Below are 17,805 nucleotides of genomic sequence, written 5' to 3' on the forward strand. Positions count from 1 at the left end.
CCGCGAGACCTCTCCGGGCTGCCGGTCTTCTACCAGGACCTCCTCCAGACCTGGAAACTCTTTACAACGACCAGGTCCGTGGCGGCCACCGAGGGGGCAGATCTCCTCGCGGAGCCCCTGCTACACAACCCCCAGCTCCGTGTGCAGGTGGCGGAGTCCCGCTCGGTGCGCCAGAGTTTGGTCCTGGCAGAGGTCACAAGCGTCGGAGACCTCCTGGACTATGACCGGGGAGACTAGCTGGATCCCCTAACCTTCGCTCAGCGCATGGGGCTTTCCAGACCTTGTACTTCCCGGCGCATACTTCAGGAGGTGAAGGCCGCTTTGCCGCCCACTGCTCGGGTTTATCTCGACTGGGTCCTGCACGAGGGCATGCCCCGCCCACCCGCTACCCCAGGCCCGCCAGACCTTTTAATTGGACCCCTGCCCCGTGGACCCAACTGACCCCTTCACTAGAAGCTGGCTGCACGAGATGCAGCCGGTCTGCTTTCAAACCGTGCCAAGAAAACATCTCTACACGCTCGTGCTCCACACCCTTCACGCCCGCACCCTCATGTCCCACCCCGATACAAAATGGTGGGACCTCCTGCCACCTTTGGAGGGTGAGGAGCCCCGGTGGGCCAGCCTATATTCCACCTTAGTCCCAAGGCCCGCCGGGGACGTCAGTTGGCGGCTCCTTCACGGAGTCGTGAGCACAGGCGTGTACTTGGCGCGGTTCACTTCAATCCCAGACACCTGCCCCTTTTGCGGCGTGAGGGATACCCTGGCACATGTCTACCTGGAGTGTGCCAGGCTGCAGCCCCTATTCCGGCTCCTCACCAATATTTTATTACGTTTTTGGTTGCACTTTCCCCTCACCTTCTTATTTATGCACTCCCTATCCATGGCCCCACAAAGTCACGAGATCTCCTGGTCAACCTCCTCCTGGCCCTAGCTAAAAAGGCCATCTACAAAACCAGAGTGAGGAGGTTGGCCGATGGAGTCTCCTGTGACTGTGGGGCCTATTTCCGATCCTCGGTCCGTTCACATATCCGGGCAGAGTTCCTCTGGGCGGCGTCCTCTGACTCTCTTGACGCCTTTGAGGAGCAGTGGGCGCTGTCCGGGGTTCTCTGCTCAGTGTCGCCGTCTGGTTCCCTTCGTTTGACCCTTTGACCACACTCCTATCCCTGTTATTTCATTAGTTGTCCCCCGGAATTTTTTGGGCATCTAGGTCCTGTGGATCCCCCTTTTAGGCTGGGGGGGATCCTTTAGCAGTGGAAGGGCTTTGCCCGCCCACTTCCCGGATCCCAGTAAGACTACTTTTCTATAGCCATCTGGCCTTGCCCCATCACAAGTGTTTTGATTTATTTTTAAAAGTGTAATAATTTAATTTAAAACTGGAACACCAAATGCCTTCCTCTTTCAAAAGCACAGGTCCTCCTTACTGATATTTTCAGTATTACACAGTACTACAGTGAGCATTGACCTTATTATTAATAATTTTTTCCTCATATTCATATTATGCTCCAAAGGTATAAGTAGATAAGTATCCCAGATAAGTATCAGCCTTTTCTAAATCCTTGGCTTGTCTACCCACTTGCAATCAGAACATGCCACAAGAAATCCAAGGATATCCGGTTTTCAGACTGTATGTCACCAAGATCCATGTTAACACCAGCTATAAATGGGCAGCGTGAAAGGACTTGACTATAGTTATCAGTCACATCTTAAGACCAGGTATTTTGTATTGGAACTTTTGGATGAAACACAAGAGGATCTCCAAATCTATACTGTTAGTGCTAATACATGAAATATACAGGCATCTATGGGCTTGTGTAGTTTGTAGGTTGAGTCTAGAAGGTAACATACTTTAGAGATGCCAGTACCATAATTTGTATTCCAAGAAGGAACTTCCTGATATTCCAAAATATGAGCTAAATCTCACCCTCACTTGCGATAGTCCAGAAGGGAGAAAAAAATTACAGGCTCCCACGAACTTGGAACAAGCAGCATTGTTCCAGGTTTGGTTGCCAGGCAGAATCTCTCCATAATGCTCAAGAAAGTGCAAGCAGAGATGTACATCTCATCCCTATCTTCAGGGCAAAGACTAGCATGTCCGCTGCTACAAATTGCACACATTAACCAACAAATGGTGGTCATGTCAATTGTTTCTGCTTGGGGTTCTATCAAATTGTATCTCACAATACATTGCTCCTGGCCACTTTGTGAAATCCTGGAAAGGATGATACCTATATGATAAACTATGAATTACACTTCATATCTACAGTTGTGTCTAAATGGATGGCTATATACCACACAAAAATCTATTAAAAGAACTTTATTAAAGTTGCAAAGTCAAGCACTCAAAAGTTAGAAAATGCCAGAATTAAGATTGTCCCTCTGCAAGATTAATTTGCCCCCTTGAATGTCTGCATTATGAGACAGTCTTTAATTACATGATCACATGCTTTGGGCAACCTGAATAATAGGCAGTGCGAGCAGCTCTGCCTATAATGTAGCAGATAGCCATATGCTAAATAAGACTGACTGCATCTTTGACCATTGCATTTATACTCCCTCCACTATTACACTATGTCTGGACTTCTCCTAGTGTTTCTCCCGTATTCATACACACAAAGTGGATTTATGGCACAAAATCACCCTCTGCAGCAGAAAAGCCCAAAGAGGGCTAAGAGTGGGGAGAAAAATTCCCTTCATAGAATTTTCCCAATACCATTACCTCAGATCAGAGACATTTAGGGGATGGTTTCTGCTCCACTAGGCCCCATACCCTGTGGCAGTATGGCTCCTTCAGGAGCTGTAGTGGCATTGGCTGGATTTGCTTGCACTGCTCAGCAGCTGCCACAGAGCAAATCCATTAGAAATACCAAGCTTTATAACCTTCTGCACCAAAATCCAGGCATAAACAGAGTGTACCAACAATCTAGACAAAGCAACACAGAGCATGAGAGAGAGTGAAACAAGATATACAGTAGTATAATGTTAGATAATGTACTCATCTTTAGGATTTGTGGATGATATAATATGAGCATTGCAGCCAACCACAAATGCACTGTGACAAGTCATCAAACAAGTGGTAAAAATATTACATCAAACCCAAAGCATGTTAGTTACTGTTCATAAATGAGCACTGCTCAAAAGGAAAACTAAGTTCTTTACCCACCCAAAAGTCTTATTCATGTATTATTTAAAAATGGTACAAAACGGGCATCTTAAATTTGAACCCCTTCAAATTTCCTGGGATTCAGATTTGAAAACCTGGACCTGAACCTGCCTTTTGATTCCTGGTTGTTTCCAAATCTAGAGAGATCAATTTTGAATTCTCATTTAGATTTAACTGAAACATAAGGGAACATCTGTTTTCATTAGATGTCAGGCCCAAAGTGGTGGAAATCTCAGTTCACTCAATTTTTCGGCACCATTAAATCCAACCCAGGCCTTTTCTACTCTTGATTCTTCCTGAACCACAAACCCAGAACTGTAGTGTGATGGGGAGTTGGCCCAACACTGGCCTCAAAGAAGTTAATAGAGCTCTAGGAAGGCTGTGCAGGAGGCAGCCAATTAGAGAGGGGCTGAAAGGAACATCCATTCAGGGCCTGGTAGACTCGTATTAGAAGAACTGCAGGGCAGAGCAGTCAGTTACTCCCTGGAGCTTAAGGAGGAGGAGTGGGTGCCTGGCAAACAGAAATAAACTAGCACCCTGGACAGAACAGTGCTGCTAGCAGGGACCTGGGGAGCTAGACAGAGCTCCTGGCTGGCTGCCTAGATTTGCAGTTAGAGACCCTGAGACAAGGACAAAAAGGGTGCTGCAGCCACGGGGAAGTGGCCAGACCATTGGCTGCAGTTGCCACTATGGAAATGGCAGGACAGTTGGACTGCAGCACTTATCCCCGGAATGGGGGAGCACAGATTGTGACACGGCCAGAGGGCTGCGTCATGAAGAGGATGCCGCAGTCATTGGAGTGACATGGCTCCAGGAGCAGGTGACAGCAAGCAAGGCACCTTCTATAGAGGGTGTACCAACCTGCGGAGCTAATCCCCAAGATAGCCAGCAGGAGGCGCTAGGATGGTGAGTGGAGTTCTGTCACACCTAACCTAAACCTAACCTTGATTCAGAATTGAACCTCACCTCCTTGGCTCATGTCTAGTCCCAGTCAATTTTTTTTCTCAAATCAGACTGTGCACCAGACTACAAGCCAGACTATACACCCGCACAAGGAATTCAGGAGGGAGGGGAGCATAAAGAGCCCTGTGCAGTGTCCCTGTGCAGGTTATTCACATCACATGTCACAATGCTGTTGGGAGAAAAAGCACCAAGGGGCTGTTATTCCTCTTCCCATAAAGTGAGTGGGGATAGTCCTTGGTGGAGCTTTGGTGTAGAAGGGAAAGTAATGTAACACATATATAACAGTATAAAAAGGCTCACAAAAGGCTTTAGAACTATAGTAAAAATACAGGGCCCATTAATCTATGGCTCAAAGCACTTTGCCAAGTGGAGTACAGTGATTTTCAGATAGGCAGAAAAAACCCCAACATAAATTTATATTTAAAAGGGGTAAAAATTATCTGTATTTGAGACTACTACTGTTCTTCCTTTTGCTTTACTTGTGATTTCTTTTTCCAAGTGTCTTTGTCTTCCCTAACTGTAACACTCTAAAATAAAATGAGTTTGCAAAGATAAAATTAATTGCATACTCCATCTCCTATCAAGTGATCTAAGTGTGCCTTGAAATATTTGCAACTGAATATCCCCTCTTTTATTTTCTCTACAACTGGTATTACTGAAAAGGACAGTTCCATTCCTGCAGGCTCCTCATGTACTGCAGATTCACATCGGGAACTTCCACTACAATGTGTGGTCCTGGCCAGCAGGCAAGGACCTGAGAGTTTCATTGAGAGCCATTGCATATGATAAAAATATCACACATACCCCTGCTCTGCCTTAAATTTCCCACTCACTGCCTTTGACTAAATCTACTGAGCTAAATCTCCCATGACAGCTACCTCCTACAGTCTCTTTTGTGAAAGGTAGCATTCAGTGTAGTGGTAGTTGTGCCAGTCCCAGGATATTAGAGACAAGATGGGTGAGGAATATCTTTCACTGGTTGGTCCAATATCTCACACACTTTGTCTCTCTTTTGCTACAGAAAGCTGTAATTATTCCCTGTATCCTTTTGACCAGACTATGGTCTGCCGCTGTGAGAATCAGAAAAGCACTGGAGCCGCCACCTTTCTTGTGCCCCCTGTCTAAGGGCCAGCTACAGTTGCAGTCCCTGTGCTCTCTGGAGTGCAGAAACTGCTCCCTGATGAAATGTTTCTTGTGGCAGATAAGAGACACCACTCTATTGTAGAGAATACCAGTGTGATTCCTTAGTCCAGCTGCTGGACCCACACCGACCCTATAAGTCTTCCTGGCTTTTGTTATTCACAGACTAACTACTTTAACAATCTGCACTTCCTAAACCCTGGCCTGGAGTAAACAGTCATAGAAAGACTGATTGTCGTGCATGCGCTAAGGGTGCTTGCCACCCCAAAGTGGCTCCTCACAATGCCTCCTTTTGCTCCACTTGGAGCAATGCAGCTCTTCCCCTTCCCCAGCACAGGCCTGTTCCTGTGAGATCTAGTCTGTCCCTTTACAATATTGAAAAGCGTCAAACAGCAAAGGAACTGTACTGAAGAGCTGAATAAACATGTTTCAGGCTTTCACTGAGGCTTTCTGGGCAAGAAAACCCAGAACTGGACTTCATTTTCTTTCCTAATCTTCATATCATTAACTTCCATGCAAAGTGGGCTATATGAAGGACTAACACAGGAGCACAATCAAATTGAGTTGTTTGCATATGAAGACAAATCTGGTATCACTGCACCTCCTGGTGCCTTTTTGGTTATTCACAATCCTTCTAGTGCTCTATAATAAGTAAATTCTGTCTATAGTCACCATTTAGCTGGCCTAAGAAAGAGGCCTGTACCGTCTTAAAAACAGATTCCAAAAATCTTGCCCTTTCTTTCAATAAGTTGTGACCAAAACTTTTACTTGATATGTGCAACAGATTCTCCCTGGAGGTGAACCTAGAGGACCAACATTGCTCTCTGATTTCATAGAGGAACACTACCATGACCTTTGAATAGCTCTCAGCCTAATTTGATCTCCCAAACTAATATATGTATATTTTACCCAGGTCAGATGCTATCTGTAGTCCAATATCAGGGTTGTGACCTGAGTTTACTGTCCTCATTTCTGGATATAGTTTTCAAAATTTTCAGTGTGTTTATAATATTAATGCCTGTGTTTCTCAGTTGCTCAGATTCACTGAATTTAACAGTGAAATGGGAGCAGAACTAGCATTGTCCCTAAAGATGTAAACCCGGAGGTAATCCTGTATGGATGTAAAAACAGGATAGCTATCAATGTGTACTTTTATCCAGTTCTCTCATAATAGAAGCCCAATATGAGATCATTGCATAGTGCCTTTGTACCCCAAGCTGTGACTTTGCTTTGGTATCTTGCCCCCAGATAAATGTAAATCTATGTGATTTGTCTTGTCATTGTTTCTGGGCTTGTAGGAGTAGATTTTCCATTCCACCCAAGTGAAGCCTGGGTACAATGGTGGTCGGAGAGCTCAGGTAACTGATTGCAGCTCCCTGATCCTGAGCCACCAGTCCCAACACAAGTTAGAACAGAGGAGCAACTCTAACTTGACCTTACACCAGTGGAGAATCAGGCACCCTATCCCTAGCATGCCCCCAGAGCACCCCTTCCCTCCCCTTATACCAGGGGTGGGGAACGCATCTGGTCTAGGGGATAGCAGAGCCACCTTTGCTAGCAGGGTTCCCCTGTGCAAGGGAAATTATCCTTGGGCCATCTCCAGCCTCTTTTAAGTCATAGAATAACAGGGTTGGAAGGGACCTCAGGAGGTCATCTAGTCCAACGCCCTGCTCAAAGCAGGACCAATCCCCAACTAAATCATCCCAGCCAGGGCTTTGTCAAGCCTGACCTTAAAAACCTCTAAGGAAGGAGATTCCACCACCTCCCTAGGTGACCCATTCCAGTGCTTCACCGCCCTCCGAGTGAAAAAGTGTTTCCTAATATCTAATCTAAACCTCCCCCACTGCAACTTGAGACCATTACTCCTCATTCTGTCATCTGCTACCACTGAGAACAGCCTAGATCAGTGGTTCCCAAACTTTAACAACCTGTGAACCCCTTTCACTAAATTTCAAGTCTCGCGAACCCCCTCCTAAAAATGACTATTTCCAGGGATTTTCTCCTCTACCCGAGTATAAATTACAAAAGCAGTGATCTTGGAAATATAAAATTTGTTTTTATGACATGCTTATTACACACTATTTATTATTTATCATTACAGTATTTTTATTACATTATGAAAACGGCAACACTCTTCCAAGATCTCACTTTCGTAGCTTATATCACTTTGAATAAGCCTGTTATAAGACAAGGCTCCTATGTTTCATCAAGAAGTATTAGATGTGAAACAGCATGAAGGTATTTAAGAAGCCATCTCAAAGAATTCCTCCTACACAAGCATTCAGGTCTTGTGCAGTCCAGTATAACAAAACTTAAACTTGTTCTTCATCTTAATTTTTAAAATACTAGCTGCCTATTTAATTTTAAAAACAGCAAAAAATATCCATCTCCATTTCTAATAAGAAGTCTTGAAGTTTAAAACTCCTCAGTGTGATAGATATGCTTGCTTTGATCTGCTTAGCTCTTGGCAATCCAGGGGCTCCAGGCTGCTGGCCCCGTGCTGCCTGAGGTCACTAGGGACTGCTCTGTCCACCATTAAGGAATTTTTCCCCGAGAACCCCTGTAACATTTCATGAACTCCAGTTTGGGAACCACTAGCATATATCCATCCACTTTGGAACCCCCTTTCAGGTAGTTGAAAGCAGCTATCAAATCCCCCCTCAGTCTTCTCTTCTGCAGACTAAATAATCCCAGTTCCCTCAGCCTCTCCTCATAAGTCACGTGCTCTAGCCCCCTAATAATTTTTGTTCCCACTGGAACTCTTTCCAATTTTTCCACATCCCTCTTGTAATGTCCAGCTCCACTGGACTCTTTCCAATTTTTCCACATCCCTCTTGTAGTGTGGGGCCCAAAACTGGACACAGTACTCCAGATGAGGCCTCACCAATGCCTAATAGAGGGGAATGATCACGTCCCTCGATCTGCTGGCAATGCTCCTACTTACACAGCCCAAAATGCCCTTAGCCTTCTTGCCAACAAGGGCACATCATTGACTCATATTCAGCTTCTTGTCCACCATAACCCCTAGATCCTTTTCTGCAGAACTGCTGCCGAGTCATTCGGTCCCTAGTCTGTAGCAATGCATGGGATTCTTTTGTCCTAAGTGCAGGACTCTGCACTTGTCCTTGTTGAACCTCATCAGATTTCTTTTGGCCCAATCCTCTAATTTGTCCCTCTGTATCCTATCTGTACCCTCCAGTGTATCTACCACTCCTCCCAGTTTAGTGTCATCTGCAAACTTGTTGTGGGTGCAATCCACGCCATCCTTCAGATCAGTAATGAAGATATTGAACAAAACTGGCACCAGGACCGACGCTTGGGACACTCCACTTGATACCGGCTGCCAGCTAGACATGGAGCCATTGATCACTACCCATTGAGCCCGATGATCTAGCCAGTTTTCTAGCCACCTTATAGTCCATTCATCCAGCACATTCTTCTTTAACTTGCTGGCAAGAATACTGAGGGAGACTGTATCAAAAGCTTTGCTAAAGTTAAGGAATAACACATCCACTGCTTTCCCCTCATCCACAGAACACGTTATCTCATCATAGAAGTCAATTAGGTTAGTCAGGCATGACTTGCCCTTGGTGAATCCATGCTGACTGTTCCTGATCACTTTCCTCTCCTCTAAGTGCTTCAAAATTGGATTCCTTGAGGACCTGCTCCATGATTTTTCCAGGCACTGAGGTGAGACTGACTGGCCTGTAGTTCCCTGGATCCTCCTTCTTCCCTTTTTTAAAGATGGGCACTACATTAGCCTTTTTCCAGTCATCCCGGACCTCCCCCGATCGTGAGTTTTCAAAGATAATGGCCAATGGCTCTGCAATCATATCTGCCAACTCTTTTAGCACCCTCGGATGCAGAGCATCCGGCCCCATGGACTTGTGCTCGTCCAGCTTCTCTAAATAGACCTGAACCACTTCTTTCTCCACAGAGTGCTGGTCACCTTTTCCCCATGCTGTGCAGCCCAGTACAGTAGTCTGGGAGCTGACCTTGTTCCTGAAGACAGAGGCAAAAAAAGCATAGAGTACATTAGCTTTTTCCACATCCTCTGTCACTAGGTTGCCTCCCCATTCAGTAAGGGACCCACACTTTCCCTGACCTTCTTGTTGCCAACATGCCTGTAGAAGCCCTTTTGTTACCCTTCACATCCTTTGCTAGTTTCAACTCCAACTGTGATTTGGCCTTCCTGATTTCACTCCTACATGCCCGAGCGATATTTCTATACTCCTCCCTGGTAATTTGTCCAGTCTTCCACTTCTTGGAAGCTTCTTTTTTGTGTTTAAGATCAGCAAGAATTTAACTGTTAAGCCAAGCTGGTCGCCTGCCATATTTACTATTCTTTCTCCACATTGGGATGGCTTGTTCCTGTAACCTCAATAAGGATTCTTTAAAATACAGCCAGCTCTTCTGGACTCCTTTCCCCCTCATGTTATTCTCCCAGGGGATCCTGCCCATCAGTTCCCTGAGGGAGTCAAAGTTGTCCACTTTACAGTGTTTAAATTTACATGGAGCAAAGAGGACATAGGCTAGAAAACTGGCTGTAGACGAAGCCTCATCAGACACATGTGAGAGCCAAACTCCTCCAGAAGGATGAGAAACACTCGTTTTATTATATTCAGTTTAACTTCTTGACAGATCCATCATGCGGCCAAGCCATATTGTGGGTCAGTGGCTATATTGTTTGCACACACTGCACGCAGCAGCAACAGTTTAAGAGGGAAATGCTTTCATGAAGCAGGTCTCATGAAAACATTTTCTGACTCAGCCTGTCACTTTTGTAAGCTAGCTCTTTTTAATCCTCACCAATAACAAACTAATGGATGGGGGCAGTGCCAATAGAGATTTCAAGATTACTCATTTATCTTCTTGTGTTTCTCACAGATACTAATGCATATTAGTTACTCAACTCTGCACTGATCCTAGCTTCATTACTTTGCTTGTGTCAACATTTTATTTGTTGTTGGCAGAAGCATTAATTGCTGAAGAAAACACCCTGTTTTTCTGTTTGTTTGGTTTGTCTCAGTCATGTCCTCATGATCATTATTTTTCTGCAAATAAGTGAACATGTTTCAAACTCAAGCCTTGCCAAATATTTTGTATTTTCCCTTTAAGTAAATCTCTGACATGTGCTGTGGAGAACAACCAGCCTACAGCACAACTTCCTTTGCACTGGATTATTAGCTGTTGTCAGTGAAAAATATGTTGTCAGCCATGAAAAATACACATGAAAAACCACTGAAATCTTGCACACAAATTTGAATGATTAATCCTTCAATGTAAGAAAATAAGTGGGATTAGTCTAGCTCTGCCATTGTACAGATGTAAGGGGCAGAGCTGGTGGTGATGCCTATCGGTAAAGTTGCCTAACACTTTCCATTCTAAACCTTGGATTTTAGTTGCTTATAATTCAGACAAGCTGTAACAATTAAGGCTGAAATTCTCCATACTTGCTCCCTGCCTGAGGCTGAATATCTTTGGATAGTTTCAATGAAAATGATTCAACCATTTCCAAAAATGATGCTAACAAACAACGGGCAGTTCTGCCAGTGTTAATTTTTTCCTCTTCATTTCTTCAAAGTGCTCTAGTATGTCCATGCTTTGGATCAAGGAAACATAATTTGGTGGTGTTTGGGGTGTTACCCGGGTGTCAGGTAGATGCCTTGTTTTTTTGGGTCTCCCTGAAAATCTACCCAGATTTGACTGAGTTAAAAGTATAACTGACTGTGCTGCGTGTGGTCAGGCGTAGGGGTGGAGACAAGAGTTCAGCCAATCAGTTACAGTTGGGTCCAGGGTGGGCAGAGTATAGGAATTGAAGGTCAGTATTGGAGGGACAGAAGCCAAATGCCAGTGTGGAAGGGTAAACCAGAGTCATAAGCCAGAGGCAGAGCCAGGGATCAGTATTGGAAACAGAAGAACAAATGCCAGAACCAAAAGGTCAACCAAAGTTATAAATCAGAGGCAGAGCCAGGGATCAAAGCTGTAAGTCTGAAGGGAGCAGGAACTGTAAGCAGGCTGGAGCAGGGACTGGAACAAGGGCAAGCAGAGCTGTAGGTGTGGTACTCATCGAGCAGCCACTGAGCTGCTGTGGGGTCAGGGTGGGGGCAGGCTTATAAACAGGACTACCAATCCAACAGCCAATCAGGAGCTGTGGCCATTCTATCAATTCCATGGCATTAGAACATAAGAATGGCTCCAGAGGTCCCAGGTTCAATCCCGCCCACCAACAACCAGGGTCTGTCAATGTTACAAGTAGGAGCTTGGAGTTATTGAATGAGGTTCTACTGCATGACCTAAAAGCCACATGACTCTTAGCCAAGGCTGTAGCAGATTCATGAATCACTAGCTGGACTAGGTGCCACTAGAGGAGGACAGAGCACCACACCAAGCAGGTATGGGTTACATACTTCCTCTAGCTGGGGAAGCGAGTCCTGAGCTTCAGAAACTTCCTTGTGGACCTAGTCATCATGCATGGGTTGTGGAGCAGGTGCATTGTTGACGGGTAGAAGGCCTGGGTGTTGTCAGGGCTCACGGGGCTGGGCCACGTTCATGGCACTGCTCAGGAAGACACAATTCCGATACATAGGATGATCAAGTTGTGAGACATGATGGCAGGTCAACCCACATCAGTGCATCCATTATATCATGGTTCAGCCCAATCTGAAATGGATGACGCTGCACAGTCTCATTCCACGTGGTGTTCATGAAAAGGCGATGGAATTTGGCAGCATATTGGCGGCTGATTGACGCCCTTGTTGTAGCGCTTGTGGCACAGCTTCAGCAGTTTGGGAGTCACTGAAGAGAACCAACCTGGCCTGAATGAACTGCTCAATTGACCCAGGACGGGGCTGTACTGTTCCAAGAGTGGGGAGGTCCAGGCCAAGGTTTCCCTAGGGAGCAGGATAATGATGAGCCCTACTCAGGCCTACTCTGTGGGGAACAGTTTTGGGTGTACCAAGAAGAGGAACCTGAATTGATAGGAAACCTCAGAACTGACTACAATCACCACTAAACTTGTCTGGGAGTGGGATCTTCAGCTCCTGGTGGGAAGAGCAGGGTTGCTAGTGAAGTCTCTTGAGCTTGTAGGCTGCATTGTGCACCTACAAGTTCTGTATGGCCCCCCACCAGCTCCACCAGGGAAAAACTGGCCTGAGTGGTATCCATGCCAGCGATGTGGGTCCCTAGCCTTTGTATTGGGGCTGCTCAAACTCTAGCTGATTGGGCCATGAGTGGTCAGGCCTAGCGGTGGAAGCAAGAGTTCAGCCTACCAGTTAGAGCTGAGTCCAGGATGGGCAAAGTCCAGGAAACAGGCCAAGAGTCAGTACTGAAGGGACAGAAGCCAAATGCCAGAGCTGGGTAACCCAGAGGTGGAGCCAGGGTTCAGTACTGGAGAGGCAAAAGCCGAATGCCGGAATGGAGGGTTAACCAGAGTTGTAAGTCATGCAGAGCTGGGGATTGAAGCCAGAAGTCTGAAGCCGGAGGGGAGCAGGGACTGGAACAAGGGCAAGCACGGCTGCCGGTATGATATGCATTGAGCAGCTGCTGATCTGCTGGGGGGGCCAGGATTATAAGCAGGGCTTCTAAACCAGCAACCAGTCGGGGTTGTGGCCACTGTCAGTTCCCAGGCAGTGCAGACTGGCTCATGGCTCTCTAGCAGTGAAGTTAGTCAGGGAGCAGGCCAGCAGTTGGTCCTAGCTGATCTGGTCCTTGTCAATAAGCCTCTGAAAACTGTCATTTCTCCATACTCAGCAGAGCTTGTTAGAAGCGTGCTGCTAAAACTGACAAGCATTCCATCTACACTGAGCATGATCCAGCGCCTCAAAACTCTCTACTGTATATGCCAAATGCACTGAGAATGCTTTCCGAACCACTGAGCCTCCTACATCAGTAGTTTTCAGCCTGTGGTCTGTGGACCTCTGGGGGTCTGCAGTCTATGTCTAAGATTTCCAAAGGAGTCCGCATCTCCATTTGAAATGTGTTAGGGGTCCGTAAATGAAAAAAGGTTAAAAACCACTGTCCTGCATAACAGGCCATCTGGGGATCAGGTCAAATGTTGTGGAATCCACTCTGCATCTCAGCATACCTTTCCTGACACATCCCCTACACAAAGTGAGGAACGCAGGTAGCATAGACTGTCTATCAAGGAATCCTTGGCTGCCCATGTAGTAATGCTTTCTGAACATGAGAACATAACGACCATCCTGGGTCAGGCCAGTGGTCCATCTGGCCCAGTATCCTTGTCTTTCAACAGTGGCCAGTGCCAGATGCTTCAGAGGGAATGAACCAGGGCAATTATCAAGTGATCCATCCCCTGTCATCCAATCCCAGCTTCTGGCAGTCAGAGATTTCGGGACACTCAGAGCCTTGGTTGCATTCCTGATCATCTTTTCTAATGGCCATTGATGAACCTATCCTCCATGAACTTGTCTAATTCTTTTTGAACCAAGTTATACTTTTGGCCTTCACAACTCCCTAGCAATGAGTTCCAGAAGTTAACTGTGTGTTGTGTGAAGAAGTACTTCCTTATATTTGTTTTCAACCTGCTGCCTGTTAATTTCATTGAGTGACCCCTGGTTCTTGTGTTATGTGAAGGGGTAAATAACACTTCCCTTATTCACTTTCTCCGACACCATTCATGATTTTACAGACCTCTATTGTATCCCTACCTTAGTCATCTCTTTTCTAAGCTGAACAATCATAGTCTTTTTACTTTCTCCTTACGTGGAAGCTGTTTCATACCCCTAATCATTTTCATTGCCCTTCTCTGTACCTTTTGCAATTCTAATATGGCTGCTTTGTGCTACTGAGGCAGTGTAAAGAAGCCACAAGAGGGGTGAGAATCTGGGAGGAAAGACACATGAAGAACCAGCAGCCCCACGCCTCCTCTGGTGTGGCTGTACCACCCCCAGCCCATTCACAGAACTGCCTCTCCTCCAGCTCCATCTGTACAGCAGCAGCCCCACCAGAGGACAGGGCTGGGGGGGGCAGTGGAGCTGGGGGAGTACAGCTGCCAGAGGAGCTGCCAACATTCTGCTCCTTTCTATGCTGCCCTCTCTCCACTGTGGGGAAAGGAGCAGAACCCCCAGCCCCACCCCACCCCACCAGCTCTGTCCACCAGTGGGGCTGCTGCTGTACAGAGGGAGACGCAGCTCTGTGGAAGGACAGGGGGTGGGGCTGGGTGTTCTGCTCCTTTCCCCATAGGGAGGGGCAGTGGGGAAAGGAGCAGAACGATGGTAACTCCTCTGGCGGGTGTACCGTCCCCCCACCCCCCGCCCTGTCCTCTCGCATGGCTGCTGCTGTAGTACAAGGACAGAGGATGGAGCTGCAGCTCCGTGGAAGGGCAGGGGGTAGGGCTGGGGGTTCTGCTCCTTTCCCTGCTGCAGTTCCTGGGAGAACTGGGCTGGGGGCAGGATGGGGAGGAGTCACATGGATGGTCATGTGGAGAGGTCACATGCCCCCTTAGCTAGCATCGTGTCCCCCCCCAACCCCGTACCAGCAAGAAATGGATTTTACTTGCACCACTGAGTATGACACAAAAAGAAAAAGGAGTACTTGTGGCACCTTAGAGACTGACAAATTTCACTTCATCGGATGCGTGAGCTGTAGCTCACAAAAGCTTATGTTCAAATAAATTTGTTAGTCTCTAAGGTGCCACAAGTACTCCTTTTCTTTTTGCAAATACAGACTAACATGGCTGCTACTCTGAAACCTGAGTATGACAGAGTCTAATGGATCCAGTTTGGATAAAATAAGAACTGATGCAAGCATAACTTCATAAGAACGGCCATACTGAGTCAGACCAATGGTTCATCTAACCCAGTATCCTGTCTTCTGACAGTGGTGGGTGCTAGATGCTTCAGAGGGAATGAACAGAACAGGGCAATTATCCCATCAGCCCGTCCCCACTTCTGGCAGTGAGAGTCTTAAGGACACCCAGAGCAGGGGGATGCGTATCTGACTATCTCAGCTAATAACCATTGATGGACCTCTCTTCCATGAATTTAGCTCAAAATTCAAAGGCATATTTTTTGCCTAAGATAGGCTTAAGCTATACAATTAAAATCTAGATTTGTACTTAGAATCCAGTGTTATTCATCAGCCCGTTATAAAAATGGGGGCTATTTAAAAATTTCTGATCTAGATCCATATTTGGGTTTGGATTTAGGGGTTAGCACGGCATTTGAAAGCTGTTGGTAACTGGTGTAAAATAAAACAGCCTGGAAGCCATCATAAAATATGTGTCTTAAAATAAAAATGAAATCTATTTACTCATATGAAAACTTCAGAATAACTGGAAACGTATTAAGGTTATGCTTCTGTAAGAAAATTGTTAAATGCATTAGGCCAGATTCATTATCTCTGGTATAACTCTATTGACCTGAGTGTAGAATTCATCCCTGGTGTTACTCCACTGATATCAGAAGAGTTTCACCAAGGATGAATTTGGCCTAACAGATCAAATTGTCTTCTCAAGCACACTAGTGACTTTAATGAGTTTGAACTGATGTAATTGAGAGTAGATGTTTTCTGCTATGACTTGATGATCATTTCTTCTATTGCTAACTGGAGTACTAATCTTGCTTTAACTCTATCCTAGCTGCTTTTATTATCACTGAGGTTCCTGAGGCCAGGAAATCTAGCACATTCCACTAATCTAATTGTTTAGACAAAGTTTTATTATGTTATTTCAATGCCAATTATGACATGATCTTCCTCCACCTGACAAAAACTTCATGTTGTTTCTGCTTTGAAAATACCAAACTTCTCAACCAATTTACAGTGTGACAAGTTGAACTTTAATATGAACTGTGCATATAATGTAAAAACACAGCCATTGCACCTAAGAAGAGCTATCTATGTTCTTCTTATAGTGGGCCAGTCACCACAGTACTTCCAACAAGAGGACTAAATTTCTTCCACCTCCCCAGAACTAACTGAAAGCAGTAAGTCTGGAAAATATATTAACATTACAGTGCCTGCTCCTGTTGAAGTCAATGGGAGTATTGACACTGATCTAAGGGGGACAGGTTCGGCAAACAGTTTTCCCCGCCATTGCCCCCAAAATATGGCTGTGTTTTGTCCTACCCGTGACTGTAGGCTTCAGATCCAAGACTGTAGGCTGCAGAACTCTTACTCAGAGATTCAGATCCAAGACTATAGGCAGCCGACCTCTTACTGAGGGATTCTGATCCAAGACTATAGGCTGCAGACCTCCTACTGTGAGCTGCAGATTCATGATCATAGGCTGCAGACATCCTACTGAGGGATTCTGATCCAAGACTGTAGGCAGCAGACCTCCTACTGTGAGCTGCAGATTCATGATCATAGGCTGCAGATCCATGACTGTAGGCTGCAGACTCGTGACCATAGGCTGCTGCAGACCCATGGCGGTAGGCTGCAGATCCACGAGCATAGGCTGTAGACCCATGACTGTAGACGGCCGATTTACGCTTCTCCTCCTTTTGGTACTGGCTCAGAGTGGATTCCAGCTCTTTGTGGCGGTACGCACGGTCATAGTGTTGGTGATGTTTCTGGTAGAAAGGTAAAGCCATCATGGTGCCTCCTAACTCACTGTCCACTGCACTTTTCTGCCTGGAAATGCGAAGGTGTGCAACGTCTGAAAAAGAATAGATTAAACAGATGAAAACTCAAATCAGGGAAACCTCTGAATTAACAAATAATATAAAACCTTAAAACTTAAGTCAAATCAATACACTTAGGACAATCTTCAGACAATTTTCTTAGGGTTCAGGAAACTCACAAGTCATTCATAGGGTTCAGAAATCCTGTTCTGATCTGGAGTCAACCAAGTACTCCCCAGAACTAAATCAAACTATGAAAAAAGAATAGAGTTTCAATGTTGCTATGCTCACTGATACAATTAGCCAAAGTGTCACAGCTACATTGTCCTGATAACAAAACTGATAATTTCAACGCAAAGTCAACAGCACTGTAGAGTATTCTTTCAAAAGTTCTCAACTGTCATTAAATATCTGGGTGAAAACCTGTCCCACTGAAGTCAATAACAGTGTTGCTATTGACTTCACTGGGACCAGAATTTCACCCCCATTTTCATTTTTACCTTCAAAATGTAGCACTGGGGAGACACCTGCCTATTGTCCTCTTTGATGAAAACTGATGCAAACAAATCACTTAGCTTCTCTCCAATGTCCTTATTTTTCTTGACTGCTATTTTTACCCCTGGAAATCTAGTGATCCCACTAACTCTTGTGCAGGATCCCCACTTCCAATATACCTTAAAAGTTTTTTTATTCATTTTTATGTCTTTGGCAATTTGCTCTTCATAGTTCCTCTTAACCTTCCTAATTTCATCAGACATTTTTCCAGTTATAGTTTATCTTCTGTTATGGGTCTCTGAGGTATCAAAAGAAGAGGAGTTAGAACCAAAATGATAATTTAAATTGTAATTATATAGCAGCACTGTGGAATATTCATTCAAGAGTTCTTAACTATCATTAAAAAAATAAACTGCTATATCAAAGGGCTGGAGGGTAGCCAATATTGTACTTATCTTTTAA

The 17,805-nt window shown here is 45.4% G+C and overlaps 1 protein-coding gene across 6 annotated transcripts in view; it reads right to left on the bottom strand.

Annotated features, from left to right (window-relative positions):
* The window catches only part of MYOM1 (myomesin 1), a 139,493-nt gene that overhangs the window by 97,735 nt on the left and 23,953 nt on the right, over window positions 1-17,805 (bottom strand). For 5 of the 6 annotated variants that reach the window (XM_043508036.1, XM_043508041.1, XM_043508039.1 and 2 more), the window contains exon 2: window positions 16,352-16,883. In XM_043508036.1, the coding sequence (XP_043363971.1) occupies window positions 16,352-16,821 (470 nt within the window). In that variant the 5' untranslated portion in view covers window positions 16,822-16,883. The remainder of the gene's footprint in view (window positions 1-16,351; window positions 16,884-17,805) is intronic. The other variant, XM_043508037.1, reaches the window with a different exon arrangement.

This window comes from Dermochelys coriacea, chromosome 2, assembly GCF_009764565.3.
Source record: "Dermochelys coriacea isolate rDerCor1 chromosome 2, rDerCor1.pri.v4, whole genome shotgun sequence".
In the NCBI taxonomy this organism is placed as follows: domain Eukaryota; kingdom Metazoa; phylum Chordata; order Testudines; family Dermochelyidae; genus Dermochelys; species Dermochelys coriacea.